The following is a 19108-nucleotide window of genomic DNA, read 5'->3' as shown; positions in this document are numbered from 1 at the left end:
ACAGGAGCAGATCAGCCGTAGAGAAATCTCTGGGTGTGCCCCTGGCCTGATTGCAGCCGGCTAAAATGAGGTAATCATTGATTGGCTGCTATGGATTACTGCCTAAGAACAGAATTGCGGATGTTCATAAGAGAGTCCCCACTGTGCTTTACATTCACTAATTTAGGCATACCAGGTGAAACATACAAAGATAAGTCTAAAGGTATGCTTAAAATAGGCAGCCCATTGGCTGCCTAACTTCCTCATCTGCTATTGCACCCACCAACATGGTTCACTGTCAGATAAGATATTTCATTTGGATAGATTAACTGTAAATTGCTGTCCAACAGGAACAAAAATTGGTTTGTCAAAACTAACCCCCAAACTGACATCTAGGAACAGAAGGCAGTAGAGCATAATTTTGCCAAAACTGGACATGAACAGCCAGCTATACAGTGATAACTATGTACGGTTATTAAAGGAACAGTAACACTAAAAAATGAAAGAGCTTTAAAGTAATAAAAATATAATGCACTGTTGCCCTGCACTGGTAAAACTGGTGTGTTTGCTACAGTAACACTACTATAATTTATATAATAAGCTGCTGTGTAGCCACGGGGGCAGCCATTCAAGCTGGAAAAAAGGAGAAAAGGCACAGGTTACATAGCAGATAACAGATAAGTTCTGTAGAATACAATAGTGTTTTATCTGTTATCTGCTATGTGCCTGTGCCTTTTCTCCTTTGAATGGCTGCCTCCATGGCTACATAGCAGCTTATTTATATAAATTATAGTAGACTTTCTGAAGTAAACACACAACTTTTACCAGTGCAGGGCAGCAGTACATTATATTTTAGTTACTTTTATACATTTTCATTTTTTGGTGTTACTGTTCCTTTAAAAAAAAAAAATCCATTTCACAAAGACTGAAATAAAGCTCACTTTGCTTCCCAGCTGGTCAGCTGAGGTGGACCACACATTTAAATTTCATAAAAATACACCAAACCTTCTTAAGTTGTTGAATTGTGCGTTGTTTCATTTCCAATTCACGAGACATTTGGTTCTTTAGTTTTTCATATTCATTAACTTTGTTGGTTAGCAGACGTTTTTCCTCACGCATCCCTGAGACCTGATGAAGTTAAAAAAATAAATTGATACGGTCATGATTTTTACTTTACTTTTGTACTTTTTCTTTCTAAATTATACTGTTTACATAGCAAATAATTCACTATACCATTTAAAGTTTTATTCTTAAAACTACAAGCGTATTTTCTTGTATGTTGCTCTGAGTGCCCCCAAACCAGGTAGTTATATTTGAATTCCTGACTTGGTGGCAAGTTTTGGTTGAATAAAAACAAGATTTACTACCTAATAAAGCCCCGTGTAAGCTGATAGGGTGCATAGAGGCTCCCCTAACAGCCAATCTTAGCCCTTATTTGGCACCTCCATGAACTTTTATGATGCTTGTGTTGCTCTCCAAGTCTTTTTACATTTGACTTTGACTCAGTAGTAAGAAATGTTGGGGATCCCTGGTTTATGTAAACAAGTTGCTGTGTAGCCATTCGGTCTGAAAAAAAGGCACTGGCAGATAACAGATAGAATCCCATTGTATTCTACAGAGCTTATCTTTTATCTACTATGTAACCTGTGCCTTTTCTCCTTTTTTCCATCTTAAATGGCTGCTCCCATGGCTACACAGCAGTTAATTTATATAAACTATAGTAGTGTTTCTGTAGAAAACAGAACAGCTTTACCAGTGAAGGGCAACAGTAAATTATATTTTAATTACTTTAATACACTTTCACGTTTTGATGTTACTGCTCCTTTAAAGCTAGTAACACCCTAAAACACCAAGCAATTAAGCCAATTTCAGTTATCTAAAAAAAAAAAAAAAAACACCTGAAATCAACATGAATGGGAAACAAACAATATCATCAGTACTTGTAGATTTTGGCCAGTTTTGAGGTAACACACAGCACTTTCAGGCATTTCCCACTGAAGTGAATAATACTTTACATTCACTAAAAAGTATGATATTCTTACAAATACAAATTTTGGCAGGTCATTCTGAAACGTCATAAATATTGCTTATATATAGTTGCAAGGAACTGTGCAGGACCCACTTTAAAAAGGCAGATAAGAAAATAGACGTGGGTCCAGGATAAATTAAAGTTTTACTTTTACATGTATGGAATGCCAATCGAATACATTAACTTCTTTGGTATCCTCTGGTCTTTTAAGATACTATACAATTCAAAACTTGACACTGTTCAAGACTTTAATTTTTTTTTTTTTATTTACTAGGTTCTGTTCACAAAAAGATCATGGCAAATGACCTACCTCTTTTTCCACCTGCTGTATTTGTTTCTTGGAATCCATTAGTTTATCTTTCAGCTCAGTGCAGTCCTCTTCCTTCCTCTGGAGATCTAGCTGGAGAACCTTAAGCTCACTAGCTCGCTGTGAAAGGTCTTTTTTTAACCTTAAGATACACAAAAGAATAACAGGGAAGAAGTTGATTTTATCCAGGATAATGCAAACAGAAGTTATTTCAATCTCTAGAAGTAAGCCATATCACTTCATACCTATATTTATAATTCCATACACTCTACCAACTAAAAGCCACTGCCAATAAAAGAGAACCTATACCTAAATTTTAGCATACAATTTTACACTGTATCTATGAAACCTAAATATAAATTGCCCTTTTTATAAGGTTAAGGGTTTTACTTCCCTTTCTGATTTTTTTTTTTTGCAGACAGAATTTTCTTGACATTTATTTCCATTTGTACATTGAATTAAAGCAAGGGGCTCTGGTTACATCATGTACTAAATAATAGATATTTTAGAGAAGGCAGGCCCCTGTAAATAAATGAAATGTATAAGCCCAAAAGGAGCTTGTAATATTCTGGAACATACACAGGTAGCTTCTCAACACCTAAAGGAAGCAACTGATAATATGACAAATGAAACTAAAGGTGGCCATACCCGCACCTTTATTATTGTACAAAAAAAGGTTGCAAATAGCCGATGGGATGGCATATGCGTTGCTTCGGTTTCCCGAAGTCGCCAAAAGTTTCCTTGAGAGTCAACTTCGAGCGACTGAAGCGATGATTTACATTCTTGCCGGTGGGATGGCATTTCAAGAAGATAAGTCGCCCGCAATAGTAAAGATTTATCACGGGCGATTTATCTCCACGTGTGCCACTGCCCTTAGACTGTGATTATTAATTAGAATTTTAACATGGCAACACCTCTTCAATACATTAATCTACATTAATCTGGCTCTATTGAGTTGAATGGAAAAAACACATCTAACTCATAACACTTCCACATAACTATTGGGGGAGGCAGTATGTAATGAAAATGTAATACTGTTTTAAAGCACCCAAATAATGAACAGAACTTGAAAATTAAAAAACATTTCCAGTAGGAAGTGCAAAGGAAGGACAACTGTTCTGTCAACAATATTTCTTTTATATCTCCCAGACTTTCTACACCTTGTTACAGGTTCTAGATTTACGTAACTCCCTATATCACAATTCTATGAAAATAAAATAGGAATTGTGAACATTTCTTCCATCTAATTAGGTCCTAACCGACCTAACTATGGATAATACACAACATACTTGGAAACCTATGGTTCTCATATAGCAGTTAATAGAGGTTAACAAGTGAAATAATAGTAAACAAAGCTGTAGTTAGCAAACCTCTAAGCATCTAAATAAAATAAGGCAATAGATGCAACACAGAAGCATCAACGGACAGGAAAATAATGTACCTTTCTATGTTCCTGTTGCACATCTCTAACACCTACATGTATTTTTGTTTTTTAAATCCCCCCAAAAAAGCACACAACACTTATATTAAACAGATGGTAGGGGGACTGACATCCCAAACATACAACTGGACTGGAGATGTAAAGGAAATAACACAAGGGAAGCTTTGATGCCTGTGCTAAATCTTAGCTACCACTGGTGACAACACATGGGGAATCATCATTGGTGTGGAATGATACTCAACGCAACTACATTCTGAAGAAGCCCAAATTTTTCCCAAGAGACAACTTTAAGCCACTTCACACACGCGGCCCCATGCCACCGGTGATTTACATTGTTGGGGGGGGAGGCATTTTAAGGAGATTAGTTGCACACAGTAGAAGAGGTTTATCGCTGGCGACTAATGAGTCATTGCCCTAAGCAACACTGTAGTACTACATAACATAGTTACTATTCAATAATAACAGACTGCCTTATAAACTTACAATTCTATTTCTTTAGCTGACTGTCCCACTTGCTCCTCTTTGTCTTTGCTTGTCTTTTCCGCAGCATTAAGTTTTTCTTGCAGTTCTGTTATATTTTTTCCTAGTTTCCTGTTCTCCTCATTTAATGTTGTTATATCCTTTTCATAAGCCTCGTATTTTGTTTGTGCTTCTTTTAAGTTCTGTTCCAGCTGGAGAGTGTCAGAGGCACTTGCTTTGTTCTGTTCTTCTAAACATTTCAGACTTTCACATTTTTCTTTATAAGAATCTAAAAGGCATTGCAACTCCTTTATCTGCTGCACATTGGCATTTGCTTGATTTTTTAGCTCTTGGATCGCTTTCTCTGACTCTGCTTCTTCATTTCTTTGGTTCTCTAAAATATCAGTCCTTTCTGACAGGAGGTTACGGAGATGTACAATAAGGTCATCCTTTTCATTTAGAGTACTGATTTGGGCATTTAACTTAGTCTGTAAATCTTCTCTTTCATTTTTCATTGTATTTATATCTTTGTCTAATGTCTCCAGTTTTTGTTCAAGTTCTTGGATCAAATGTTTTTTTTTACTGGACTCCTGAAGAACTTCCTGGCACTTTTTCCACAAACCATCAATGGCACTGTAAAAAGTACTTTCCCTGTTAGAGCTGACTTTTGCAGAATTGCTTTCTTTTAGATTATCTAATTGGCAATTCTTCTGGTTGCATTCCTCGACTAGATCATGTATATTAGAAAAATCTTCGTCTGCTTTGCCTTGAATGTCCACCCTCTTGCCAATCTCATCCAGTTTATTTTGGATAGTTCTGATTTGTGCCACTTTGTTGGCAGAGTTCAGTTTATTCTGATCTAACTCCTGCATCAGCATTTTGACTGTCCCCTCTAGGCTAAAGGTACGATCGTTACATGCCTGCAGTTCGGAGATCAGAGTCTGGTTTTTGGACTTCATCTCAGTGACCTGTTCTTCACTTCTAGCAAGTTTCTCTTCCAACAAAGAAACGCTACAGTTAAGATTATGGATTTGTGTTTTGTAATTTTCCGTTTCTACTCGCAGACCTTCCACTTCTTGTTGAATGGCTGGCTCCTTGCTATTGTTATTGACATGTGTTTGTTTAAGGGCTGCTGGTCTGTGTGTGTCAATAACTTCAGCAAATTCTATAAATAGGAAAAAAGGTGAACATTTTTGTTAAAGGAGTGCACATGATGTGGAGAGATGACACAAAGGAAGCCTGTGATTATCCCTGGGGATGCAGTACAATTCAGGCAGTGGGGATAATAGGTTATACAAAACACAATAAAAAAAACAGTGCCACGCAGAAAGATAGGTTACGTCTAAATAAAGAACTTGAGGAGTGGCAAATATATATTTATAAACACAGAAATATTTTACAAACATATACATTCAATAGGCAGCACAAAAACTGCAAAGAAAAATATACAACCAAAAAAGTTCTTGACTATGCAAAATAAATAAATAAATAACTATACACTTAGAGAAGGCGACAATATAGACAAACTCATAATTAAAACAATGCTATCCAACTCATGCCCAGCACAAGGCCTATAGGCCTATTCAAGCTGGTGATGACACTAGAGTTATATTTAATTACAAGTGGTAAAGTTGCCTGAACTTCCAGGCCTGATCTTAGCCTCTGTGGCTTCTGCCAGAAGTTCCCTGTAAAAGTGGGGATCTAACATAAGCTGGATAATCAAAAAATGGATTTTGCATCCATTGTCCCACTTGATTTTTAATGCAGGACTTCTAGAGGGCACTGACACCCACACCAAAACTTAAGCAAAACCACCTTCTTAGGGTCCTCCACAAGCATTAATTACTACAGCATTGCTATTTCTGCTCTCCCAGTGCAAGCGCAAATATTTACTGTACTGTAATTAACCACTTATCATATCTTCAGAATGAGAGTCATCTAATCTGAGCTATGCTTCTCTACAACTGCAAAACAGTGGTGGAAAAATTGTTAATATATTTCAAAATGGCTTGTAGTTTGATTAACCTAGCAGTTTACCTTCACACTGCACCATTTAGTGCAATGGATCACAAAGAGTTAGCACATGCCTGACTCACAAGAACATTAACAGGCCATTAACAGGGTCTAGATATTACCATCCACTAATGGATGTGCATTTACAAAGGTGCAAGAGTTTGCTGCCCCTGCCACCGAGCTGGGAATTGTGTGGGTGGCAAAAAAGTGGCATTGGTTCTGTGTGCCATTACTCTCAAATGGGAACCATCTCTATCCAGCATACATTTATATAACATATAGAAATAGACATCAGACTGAGGAAGCAAATTATTAAACCATTTCTATCTTTAAAACAATAATAAATAATAAAATCTATCTGTGAATACAAAATTATTAAAGCAGAAAAAAAGATAAAATGACAGTGGAGTGCCAAATGTGAGGCACCATGCTGTAATCTTTTCCCACTTCTTCTATATTCTCTCCGGCATGCACAGAAAAGTTAAAAGTTGGCCTTTTGTTTTAAAGGAACAGTAACACCAATGTATAAAAGTAATTACAATATAATGTACTGTTGCCCTGCATTGCTACAACTGGTGTGTTTGCCTCAGAAAGACTACTATAGTTTATATAAGTAAGCTGCTGTGTAGCCATGGGGGCAGCCATTCAAAGGAGAAAAGGCACAGGTTACTTAGCAGATAACAGACAAACCACCATTATATGGGGCTTATCTACTATGTAACCTGTGCCTTTTCTCCTTTTTTCCAGCTTGAATGGCTGCCCCCATGGCTACACAGCAGCTTATTTATATAGTAGCTTTTCTGTAGCAAAAACTATTTTTTTGCAGAGCAACAGCACATTATATTTTAATTACTTTAAAACAATTTAAATTTTTGATGTTACTGTCCCTTTAAGTTCAGTACCCCTGGTACGGTGCACTTTTCAGCAAAGGAGCATCTATCAGATAAGCTATTATCACCACTGGGAGGTGCCAAATATATTGGCCCCCGTGACTATCCCTTTCCTTCTCCTTTAAGCATCCACTACAATTTGCATGCATGATTAAGTCAAAGTTCCCAAAAATACTTAACATTTTTTTCATTTGCATTCATTCATTTGTTTGTTTATTAGTTATTATGTTTTTATTCTTCTAAATTAAAACATTAAGAACTAAAAGATATGTTTTCTGTTTTCTAAAGGAGTTATTGATTTAGCTTGTCTGAACTATTATTGTTGTTAGGCAGTTTGGCCACAACATCCTTTATCCACTGAAGTGTTAAACCTCTTACAAAAATAATGTGAGGGTTATAGCAAAATAGATCTGTCTTTCATTAATGGTGCCATGGCCAAGAAAGAGGGGCAGTCATAGATTTCAAAATACGTATTTTCTGTTGAAAACAAGTTATTTCGTTTACTCATAGATTTGAGCTAAACACTAGGGTAGCACTGGTTATCAGCCATATAAATCAAAATTCAACCCTGAAATATATGAGATATGATTTCTTTTTATTCTTTGCTTATCCTAATATTTTCACTTTCAGCATCATATAATACTGAAAAGATGGCTTACAATGGAAATACTTACCATAGCAAGAGCGAACATCTACAGGTTGCCCACAGCCTGTGTTACAGACAAGCAAACATTTCTCTTTTAAGCTAATAATACTCCTAAGACAAGTACAGACATTGTAAATTCATATTGCTATAAGTTTCTGAAAGACACAAATGGGCTTAGAAGCAACTGATCCAAAAAACTCAACAGCGAAAAAACGTTCAGCTATGAAGAAGTCTTCATAGCTCGGCAGTGGGTTACTAGACAGGTGAGACAGTAGCCAAAAGCTGCATGAAGTTTCAAACACAAAAAAGCAGGTATGCAGACAAAGATGGGTTAATGAATTTAAAGTTAGTCTATATAAATGTCTAATCTAAGGTCAGTCCATGCAAAAGAAAGCAGAAAAGTGCACAAAACCAATTATAATTTCAACTGTAAAAATACATACACAGCTCATATTGTTGACTGCTATTTTCGTAGAAGTGGGTGGCGGGCACAGGCATTTTTCAGCCATCAGATAAGCGATGTGTGTTCTATTAGCCATACACCCTATGCATAATGAACTCTTTATGGAGTTAATCTGGTGAAAGGGATGGGTTTGTTTATACAAAGTTATTTATTCATTTATTTTTTTTTAAAAAGGAATTTGCAGAACAAATGTATATAGACATGTACTCCCCCCTGTATATTTTCAAATAATAGAACTTACATAGATGATAACTAGGGTAAGATGGCATTGGCTACGCTTTGTGTAAAGTGCCCAGAAGCGCCAACCTGGGGGTAGGGCTCAAGACTAGAATCACTAAGGATGCCAAACAAAATGCATTACCAGCTTTTTAAAAGGGGCACTTGATTCTATAAGAGTATTTATTCTTTAATTGTAAAGGGAAGAATAAAGGCCAACTCAGCCTGAAAACAAAAAGGTGTTTTCTCCCATTTGCAAACCTTTTTATGTTCCCAAACCGTAACAAAAAATTGCAAGTTGTTAACTTATATCCAATTTTAATGGTTTGGTATACATTAGAATCTGCAATTAGTATTTTAGGCTAGAGTTCCTTTACTCTAAAAGCTACGAAGATGTTTAGTATGAACATATAGCGGTTAATAAACACAGAAGCAGTAGAGGCAGAAGCAGAATATAGAAAAATTAAATATTTTATTATAAGGAAAACACATTAATAGTCAAGTAGCTGAAACAAACTATTCCAGTGCATAGGCTATCTCCATTTTACATCATTTGATGTGGCAGACTTTCTTCTTTTAAGACGATAACGTTTTCGATTGGCTGCATTCTGTCTCTGCATTGACACATAGGAAAATGGGTTTTTCATGCTTTGCTGCTCTGAGCAGATACCTTTCTTTGAAGGGGGCTGTTCCTCAGGGCACTGGTGGTCCTCTGGTGGACGCTTCCTGCCAGCTGCACTGGTATTGACCTTAATCATCTCTCCTTTGATGCCATTCACAGTTTTCTCCTGTATGACAAGACAAAGTATATGTGAAGAGCTCAGGATTGGAACCAAGCATAAAAGCTTTCACCAAACCAGCATTCTGTACCTCTTGAGTCTATAGTTGTTGCTAAACTACAAATCAAACATTTTCCAACAGCCTGTAAGACTGTGGATACCTGGTATACTTTTCAAACATAAAATGATGAAAACAGAGAAACATCACAACTAGGGATGCACCGAATCTACTTTTTTTGGATTCGGCCAAACCCCTTCATGAGCGAATTCTAATTTGCATATGAAAATTAGGCCACGGAAGGGTTAAACGTTTTCAGCTTTTCATGTGTTTGCATGACAAAAAGTCACATGATTTTAAGGCCGAATCTTGTCAGAACCCCAAACTGAATCCTGGATTCATTGCATCCCTAATTACAACACTCAAATCCACTGCCAGAGGAGTACAAATCAGAACATGACCTATTTAACTTTATGCATGGTTATAGGTGTCTGGGGCATAAAATATAAAAGGAAATTCATTAAATATAAAATACACACCTAAATGGGCGTTTATACCTGAATGTAGAAAAATAACTTTCCCTCCGTCACATTTTGTATTAATGCAGAGTGGAAACTTTTATATGGCTGCTTTACTCAGAAGGTCATTGAGGGATCAATGGAAACCACTATGAGTGTGTTCATAGCAAGACTGCATGGTATATTTAAAACAACAGAAAAAATCCATATATATTTAAGTGGTTGGACACAATGTTTACTTACATAGTCCTCACATTTAGCTTCCCAGTGGGAGACAAGATCTTTTAACCTGTCGATTGCAGATTCCTTTTGTTCGATCATACTCACAAGCTGATCAATTTGCTGCTTGTTTGAAGAAAGTTTCTTTAAGAAAAAAAAAAAAGCGAAATATAGCATAAGTACAAATCCCCCTAATTGATGGCAATAATACATGATATACATCAGCTTTTACTATAGGCAAAAAATGATCACCAACTTTAAAAATGGCCCCTTTATTGGAGCTCCCTATAAATCTACAATGGTTATAGCAAAAAAGAGGGGTCAGCATGTTCTAGGGTCCCTGCCAGAAGCACAATATTCGAGGGTTAGCCAAACACAGTCCTGCACTAACACAAGGAAAGATAGACTTCATTTGCCTATCAGGGTCACCTAGTGTACAGTACAATGCACTATGCTGAGCACTGCCAGTTCCCCTGAAAGGCTAGGAAAGGAGGCAGCAGGAAGTGGAACAACTGGGGTTTTAGGAGAAATTCTCAATAAATCAGCCCTAAACCCAACCTTCCAATCACAAACCTTTTATATTTAGAGGAGTATAATGCACTAGCACATTCGTTTTTAGACAATATGTCCCCTTTAAAATAAATGTAATAAATATATGATGTAATATTACATTTGATCATGACACAAGTAATAGGCTTGCATTTATCTGAGACAATAATCAGATAATTCTCATGGCGCTCAAAACTAAATGGACTGGCAGAGATACATAAAAGAGGGTATCTGCTTACGGAGAACATGGATCACCTCAGAGCTGGGCGGTATGACCAAAAATTTATATCACGGTATTTTTCAAAATTATATCGGTGTCACGGTATTTGACGGTATTTTTTTTTTCCTTGCGTGATTAGGTGTTAACCCCATTTCCTAATAAATTAGAGAATAATTACTGCAGTATTGAAAATCAGAGTCAGGCAAGCGAAGGATCGGCAACAGAAAGTCGTAACGTAAATCAGGCAGGCTTAGTTTCCCAGGCAAGGCCACAGACAACATAGCACAGGAGGAGGCGTTTGATAGCTTTAAATACCCCCCACGCATGCGTAGAACCGGCACCGTCAGCACGTCACGGACGTGCACGCTTTGACATGTACGTGCGCTTTGACGCACGCGCACCTGGACGTGCGCAAGACCGGGCCGCACGGGTGAGTACCCTGACACCCCGGTATTGCGGTATCTGAAAAATGAATATAGTTTAAAAAAAAAAAAAAAAAATCGCCCAGCCCTAGATCACCTAGTTGCTCTCAAATAGCTGTGGATTTGTGGTTAGACTGGGCTACACAAGCCATTATACAGTATGCAGTTACCTGGTCTTGCTAAGAAATGAACCCAGAAGTCTTGCCCTGTAACTGTCAACACCTGATTGATACAATTATCAACCTAAAAGATATCCATTGGAAAATAAAGAAAAAAAAAAACAAAAAAAAAAAAAAACCTTACTTTCTCAGTTTCCTCCAACTGAATGGTTGCTCTGCTGCATTTTGCAATCTGGATTTCTAGTTCTATAAGGAGAATTAGAAGAGTGAATTAGCCAGATTTCAATGACTCATGGGTTTGTGTAAAGTTATAGACCCCAACCACCACTTACAAGTTACACTCAGGCACAGTTTGTTAATAACTGCTTGTTTCTCAGCTAATGAAGGATCTCTATAATCCATAAAATTAGGGTTTTTATCCACAGGTGTAATACAGCAAAATCAAGTACTAGCTTACTCAACAAATTACCACCTCTCAATCACTGAAAAGCTTTTTTCGTTATCTCATTCAGTGATATAAGAGAACTGACACTGAGTAAAAAAGTTAGAAGCTCACTCACTATGTGCTGCTTAAAAATGAACCAGAACAGTTTTTGTCCTGACAGTGGCCCAAGAGACTACTTACCCCCACGGTAACCAATGGACAACCTCATACCAACCTATTACAAATATTCGGCTGTCAGTGTCATCTCTTACCTTGCACTTTAATTAATCATACTAGTGCATAATACGCAAAGTCCCTAACTCAAAAATAAACAAGCATCTGTTTTCTGATGGAGCTAGGCTTAGACTAGGCAATTGAATTGTAGGGAAGAGACACTAAACGTTTGATAGTCCTGTAAGTCAGTATAATTGGGTGAGCAATCTAGGTGTCAGAGCTAAGAGTATAGAAACGGTCATCTATCAAACAGCAGCAATAAACAGAATTTTCTGCAAACTCCAGCTACATGAAATTACTTAGGAATCAATAAAAGTAAACCATAAGTCTGGTCTTTTATGCCATGCCAGCTCATCAAAATCACGGTTCAGATTCTAAACATTTTATGTTTGCAGTGCTTATCCCCATGCCAATAAGTAAACATGCATTATTCTGGAAACCTGCTGTTTTTCCCCCACTCAACATGGGTCCTATAAATAAGTGTGTGTCCATGCACAAATATGTGAATTTGCAGTCCTAGAAAACATAGCTCATATTTCCATTGGGCTACATGGCCTCCATATAAGATGAAAATATTTGAGGAACCTACGAGAAGATTTTTTCTTTAGTTCTTCTTGTGTTTTTGAAAGGTCACAAGAAATTTGTTTCAGCTTTTGCTCCATCTTTGAAATTATGCCTGGAACATCTGGAATTGATATAATTTGAACCTGGGCATCCATTGCCTGCTTCTTTATTACTGCCAGGTCATTCTGCATGGAAATAAAGAGCCCATCAATGGGTGTGTCGGTCTGTTCCACCTAACAGGGTAGAAACAATATAAAAATAAATAAATGAGAATGAACACCACAGACTACTATAAAAAGACAAGTAGCCCAGTTTAGATCCCAGAAGATATACAAAGCTAACAACCATGTTATATAGATATAAAGAGTTTCTTTTACATTTTTCACAGGGTCCCAGGTTTATATCTTGACATTAGCTTCACAACTCAAGAATAAGGGTAGAGTTTCACACTTTTACTACTAAGGTTTCTGCATAGCAAACAACTAGGCTCATTTACAAACACTGGGCAAATTTGCTCACGGGCAGAAACCCTTAGCAACCAACCCACAACCCAACAAAACAGATACACATAATGTTTAAAATATTTAAACACACACACTTTTCTTCCCTCCAGGGATGTATCATTCCTTTTTTATTTATGTACTGGAAAAAGTATAGAAGTATTTTATTATTAGATACTTGTTGCAGAGCTTATGTTCTATAAAGAAGTTACAAATATGCTTAAGTTCACCTCTAAATGAAATTTTAGTATGATGTAAATTTGTGCTATTCTGAGACAAACTGTAATTGTCCTTATGTGATTTTTGTTCAGCAATGGTTTAGTTTAGAAATTCAGCATTTACCTGGTTTCTAGGGTTTACCCTAGCAACCAGGCAGTGGCTTGAATAAGAGACTGAAACATAAACTGGACATGGCCTGATTAGAAAGATTAATAAAAAGAAAAACATCAAGTTGTAGCCACTAATAGTTATTAACCAACAGGGTCAGCAACCTCCATTTGAAACCTGGGGATATGCAGAAATGGCAAAAAAGTACACTAAAAAATTAAGACTTAATTTAAATTTAATTTGAGTCCTTTGTGTATATTTATATATATGTAGCTGCCCCTGTGCAAGGAATACCAAATAGATACCAAATCAAACACAACCAGTTTGTGGTTCAAACAAATATTAATGTATTATAATTGCATGTACAACCATACAGAGTGAAAGAATATAATACCATCTTGTTTAAAGAACCCTGGGTATTATTCACAATAATCAATTAAACTTTGTGGGTATAGAAGCGTTCAAAACTGATCAGATACACAAACATTTACATTTATGGATCACACATGTATCCAGTAACCCATAACTTCCAATAAAATGTCTATATAATATGTATAAACTACAATACGTAAGATAAACATCATTGTAATGTTGCATGCTTGGGTAAGGGCAAAAATAATTGGCACAGAGTTTAACAGCAAGTAGTTTTTTCCATGCACAATGTATAAAGCACACACAAAAGGAAAGTAGCTATGAGTCAGTTTAATAATATGACAGGATTGCTAAATTAATATTTCACAAACTGACAGCTAAGGTTAATATGTGAAGGGAATATATTTTTTCCTTCTTTAATTTGATGGCATTAAAAGTAACCTGTGAAAGAATTTGATAAGACCTGCATTGTGTCCCACGCTACCTCCAATAATAATTATGGTGTATTTGAAAAATCTCTTAGCGGAACAGATCAGACAAATGACATCTTAATGTGCTTTCAGTTACTGCTGTCATGCAAGAACAGCGCATCAAAAGGACAAAATCATTTATTTGACCTGACACAAAAACAAAAATTAAAAAGTAAAGGAGGACAAAGAAAGCATGATAAAAATGTTATTTTCAGAGGGCTGCTGATATCCTTAGATGAAAAGCTATAGTTCACATTCACTTGTTTTTAAATTAAAAATAAGTTTCCAGCAGACATTGAAAAGCCCTATAGTTACTGTAAAACTTGGTGTGAATGCCTATTAAAACCACTTTTTTTTAATGGGCATGGCTGCAATCATCACTCATAAATTATAAAACAAACAAACATACAAAACTACACAATAAGTACTTTGCCTATAGCAGAGCAATTGACTTTAAGGTGGCCATACACGAGCAGATCCGCTCGCTTGGCAATGTCGGGGGAAGGAGCCCATCAGCAAGTTGATGTGGCCCTCATCCCATCAACATGATCCAACTGATTGGCCTGATTGAAAAATATTGGGAAATAGGCATATCTGGGAAATATCAGCATGTTTGGAGACTTTGCTAAACGAGCAGATCTTTCAGTGTTTGCCAGCTTCAGTTCAGATAAACATACCAGAACAGGGAAGAACTGGTCTGTGGCATTAATACAGTCCTCGATAGAACTGTTTTTGTAACGGAGCAGCACACACAAATATATGCAGTCGGGGAGCTTACCCCATTTATTGTGACCACCTTGATCAACGTTTCGGGGGGGGGGGGGGGGGGGGGGGGGGGAGATACACCCTCCCTTCGTCAGTCCTACCTTAACAGCTCTTCACAGGCGCCTAATATTATCTGACCAAACAATCCTATAAGCCTTGGTGCACATGCATGCCTGCACATATCTGCCCCTCTGGTGGGCACCCCATGTACGGACAGCTTAACATGCTCAGCAGCTACTTTAAATCCAGTTTAAGCCACCATCATACAGCAAGTTTTTGACTTTATGATTCAACCGTACCGTAACACCAAAAAATGAAAGAGCTTTAAAGTAATAAAAATATAATGCACTGTTGCCCTGCACTGGTAAAACTGGTGTGTTTGCTACAGTAACTCTACAATAATTTATATGATAAGCTGCTGTGTAGCCACGAGGACAGCCATTCAAGCTGGAAAAAAGGAGAAAAGGCACAGGTTACATTGCAGATAACAGATAAGCTCTGTAGAATACAATAGTGTTTTATCTGTTATCTGCTATGTGCCTGTGCCTTTTCTCCTTTGAATGGCTGCCCCCATGGCTACACAGCAGCTTATTTATATAAATTATAGTAGACTTTCTAAAGTAAACACACTTTTACCAGTGCAGGGCAGCAGCACATTATATTTTAGTTACTTTTATACACTTTCATTTTTTGGTGTTACTGTTCCTTTAACCAAATTGAGCTACATTGCAATGTTTGGTCATGATTTTTTGGTTTGTGTCCAGCCTCACATTTGAGAAAGACAATGCAAGTAATACCGTAATACATGTTTCTAACAGTTTTCCTGTTTTAGGCAGTCTGACTGTAACTAAAAATGTAAGGGCGAATGATGCATGACGTCTGGAAAGGAAATTCTGGTAAGAAATGGGTACAATCAAATCATACTTACACAAATTCAAAACTGTATTTAGGAGAAAATGTACCTGGTCTGCTGTATTGTCTCTATTTTCATCTTCTTCTCCTTCATCCTCACTCTTAGAACATTTTCTCACCAAATCTTGGAAAATTTCTATTCTTTCATCACATCGTTCCTCCATCAACTCTTTTTCTTTTTCTAAGTGTTCACTAAAGTAGAAACAACAATGCAAATTATAAGCTTTTTACTTCAGTTACTTTATAATTCTCAGGCTGATTATTCGCTCCCTATTCTTTTGCATAGGAAATGGTACATGTTGCCCAGTACCCACCATTATCACATAATAAATAATAACAGCAGCTGGAGCATTTTTAAGCAAGTCATGGGTCCAAACAACACTGCTCTTCATTCCACTCTTGTCAATCTGTGACAGGTTGAAGTGGTATGCTTACAGCCATAAGTAGTGACAAATCAAAAGTCATATGTGTCTTAGCCTTAAATGAACATGTTCAATAGTAAGCCTCTAGGGATCACCCTACTTTTTTTTTTATATTTACATAAGAAAAAAAAAATTAATTAAAATTGGAAAGTTCCATATAATTCAAACTTTTACATCATTTGTAAATCAGCGTAGTAGAAATCAGCTGTGCGCCAGCCAAGGCTCCAATACAAACAATGCCTTGCATACTACTGTTATTCTACTATACTAAACTAGGTTAATAAGAGCAGCCACAGCATTGCGAAAAATGCTTTTTTTTCTGGAGGAAAGCGGACTACTGATACAATGCTACAATGGTATGGGCAGTCAGAACAAGCAGTGGAGAGAATAGTAAGAGACAGATAATACAGTTACATTTACAAATAACCCTAAAACTACTCTAACCATTTAACTGGTAAGCAAAGTAATAAGATTAAGTGAACACAAGGAAAAGCGAGAAATTTAAAGAATATGTGCACTCTTTTATTTATATACAAAAACCAATACCCAGCTACACAGTATATATGGTTTTTAAAATACAAGCTGGAATTACATACATACATGGAGATTAAATAACGGAATGGCAAGGCCAACGGCCCACAGAGCTGTGCCCCAGCTTCTCACTTGCATATGTTGGCAGACTGAAAGAAGTTGATGAGCTTCCATCTGCACTGGGCTATGTGGAGACGTAATGAGAAAATACAAAATTTTGCTTTTTTTTTTTTTTTTTTTTGTCAAATCTGCGCTGTGTACCTGCACACAAGCCAACACAGTGCAGAGAAACTAAGTAGTGAATGGGATTGCATTGGCTGACGCACGGCTCCTTGTACCCTAACCCTGATGGGAGTCACATAAGATCCCTAAATAGTAATCTAAAATTTGAAGTGACTTTTAAACTCTATTAGCATGTCCCACTTACTGGAGATAATTTTTTAGATAACCAGTAAAAGCAAAAAAATGAAAATGATTAATGTAAATTGACACATCAGAAAAGGTTTGGGCAATGGCTCACAGGTGATTTCTGCACCATCATGATTACAACCTCGGTTTTCTAAATTCATGTACTCATTACCTAAAGTCCTTCTCTCGTTGCATGAAATGTTCAGTAAATTCTTTCGCTACCTCTTCACGGATCTTTAATTCCATAAGGAGTTTATCTTTTTTCTCATTCACCAGCTTCGTTTTTAAATCTTCTACAAGGTCCAGTAGTTTCTAATTAAAAAGATCAACTGACATGCTAACAAATCCATTAATGAGGTGTTCTATAACTTTACATTTATTTTTCATGAATAGTTAAAATGACCAAAAGTCCACATACCTGGTAGGCATCTTTTTTAATAACAAGTTCATCTTCTTGAACACCGTCATCCTCCTCCTCGTCTTGATAGGTACAGTCGAGGCACTCCTCTTCCTCAGAATCCTCCTCACTGTTTCCATCTTCTGGCACATCTTCAAGACGTGAATCCCACTGCACTGTTGCTCGCTTTCTTGAGTTCCATACCTTGCTGTCTGCATTGTTGATTATGAATGAAACCTCTCGAGCACTTTTTCTCTGACCATAAGCCTCTGAATTCTGAGAGGACTCCAGGATAAGAACCTAATTAAACATTATGGTAGGGGAATTAGCATAGTGAAAAAACAGCAGCTTTATTTTAAGTTTAATAATTCTCAAAAAATATACAAAGATATCCTCTGTTAAAGAAAGAAACATTTCGGAGTAGAAGAACCTACCTAGCTCTTTTTGACTGCAAGTAAAGAATTTTGCAAAAAAAAAGTACAAAAATTTAACTTGCATTTTTTTTCAATTTCATGATATTTGCCTTTTTTTCCCACTGCTAATATCAGTAATGTGTCCCTAGAACAGCAAAAACTTGTTTACTTTTCTATTGTTTAATATGACAGGAGGAATAGACCTAAGCAGCTAAGTGCAGCATATGCAGCACACGATTCCTGTTTTAGTAATTGGGTTTTGGCATTCTGACCAACATAACCCTGCTTAAACAGCAGGGGGCACTCCCACTACACACTGCAATATTAGCAGTGTAACAGGCCTGCTGGCCTTCAGTTGGATACCCCTGTCATAAATTGTCAGTACTGACAGAGGCAGTTAAATGTCCATCCATTAATTTCTTTTGATGTTGTTGAAAGCAATGTGTACATCTGGTGACACGTACCTTCTGAGCAACAGCCGAGAATTTTAGAACGTTAAGGGTCTCGTCATAAGAAGAGGCTGACTGACAGATGTTAACAATCATGCACACTTTTCCTTTGCCACTGAAAAAACTTTGTAGGTAGTGTGTAAGCTTGCTTTCCCGAAATGGGACATGCTGATGAGCCCTAGAAAAACAAAGGATGGTAAGGGCAGTGATGAAGGATGTGCGCTGGCAAATACAATTTCACATACAATACCATATTATGTTATACAAATAAATGCTATTTTATGTATTCCTCTGTGTAACAGTAATAACCAAAAAATGGTTTAACACCTACTTTGAATGCTGACTTGTCTTCAGTGCATTAATACATTTGCCCAGAATAAGCAAGGATGTATTTATATTGCCACTTTCCTTTAGTCTCTCTCCTTCATTTTGAGTCTTTGTACATCTTTCAGAACCGGCCAAATCACACAGTGCCAATCTATGGGAAAAATGAACCATATTTTAACTAGCATTATGTAAATTAGAGCCATTTTCAATAAATAAACATCAAGTGACTAATGATGAAAGCCCAGTACAATCATTATTACGATACAAGAATCAGCTCTACCACTGACACATTCCTATAACAGGTGTTTCTATGACTAGCAATAAAA

General features: G+C 36.8%; 1 protein-coding gene across 4 annotated transcripts in view; it reads right to left on the bottom strand.

Moving 5' to 3' along the window:
* Positions 1-19108, bottom strand: part of kif20b (kinesin family member 20B) — a 59954-nt gene that overhangs the window by 19808 nt on the left and 21038 nt on the right. For all 4 annotated transcript variants that reach the window (XM_012966774.3, XM_012966778.3, XM_004915883.4 and 1 more), the window contains exons 11-22: positions 18787-18933; positions 18471-18633; positions 17615-17893; positions 17369-17508; positions 15886-16027; positions 12515-12722; positions 11452-11513; positions 9982-10101; positions 9114-9231; positions 4240-5380; positions 2319-2457; positions 985-1107 (exon numbers count right to left, since the gene is read on the bottom strand). In XM_012966774.3, coding sequence (XP_012822228.2) covers positions 985-1107; positions 2319-2457; positions 4240-5380; positions 9114-9231; positions 9982-10101; positions 11452-11513; positions 12515-12722; positions 15886-16027; positions 17369-17508; positions 17615-17893; positions 18471-18633; positions 18787-18933 — 2782 coding nt within the window. The remainder of the gene's footprint in view (positions 1-984; positions 1108-2318; positions 2458-4239; positions 5381-9113; positions 9232-9981; positions 10102-11451; positions 11514-12514; positions 12723-15885; positions 16028-17368; positions 17509-17614; positions 17894-18470; positions 18634-18786; positions 18934-19108) is intronic.

Source organism: Xenopus tropicalis, chromosome 7, assembly GCF_000004195.4.
Source record: "Xenopus tropicalis strain Nigerian chromosome 7, UCB_Xtro_10.0, whole genome shotgun sequence".
NCBI lineage: Eukaryota > Metazoa > Chordata > Amphibia > Anura > Pipidae > Xenopus > Xenopus tropicalis.
Note: the sequence above shows the minus strand (reverse complement) of the source record. Positions and strands in the feature narration are given on the sequence as shown.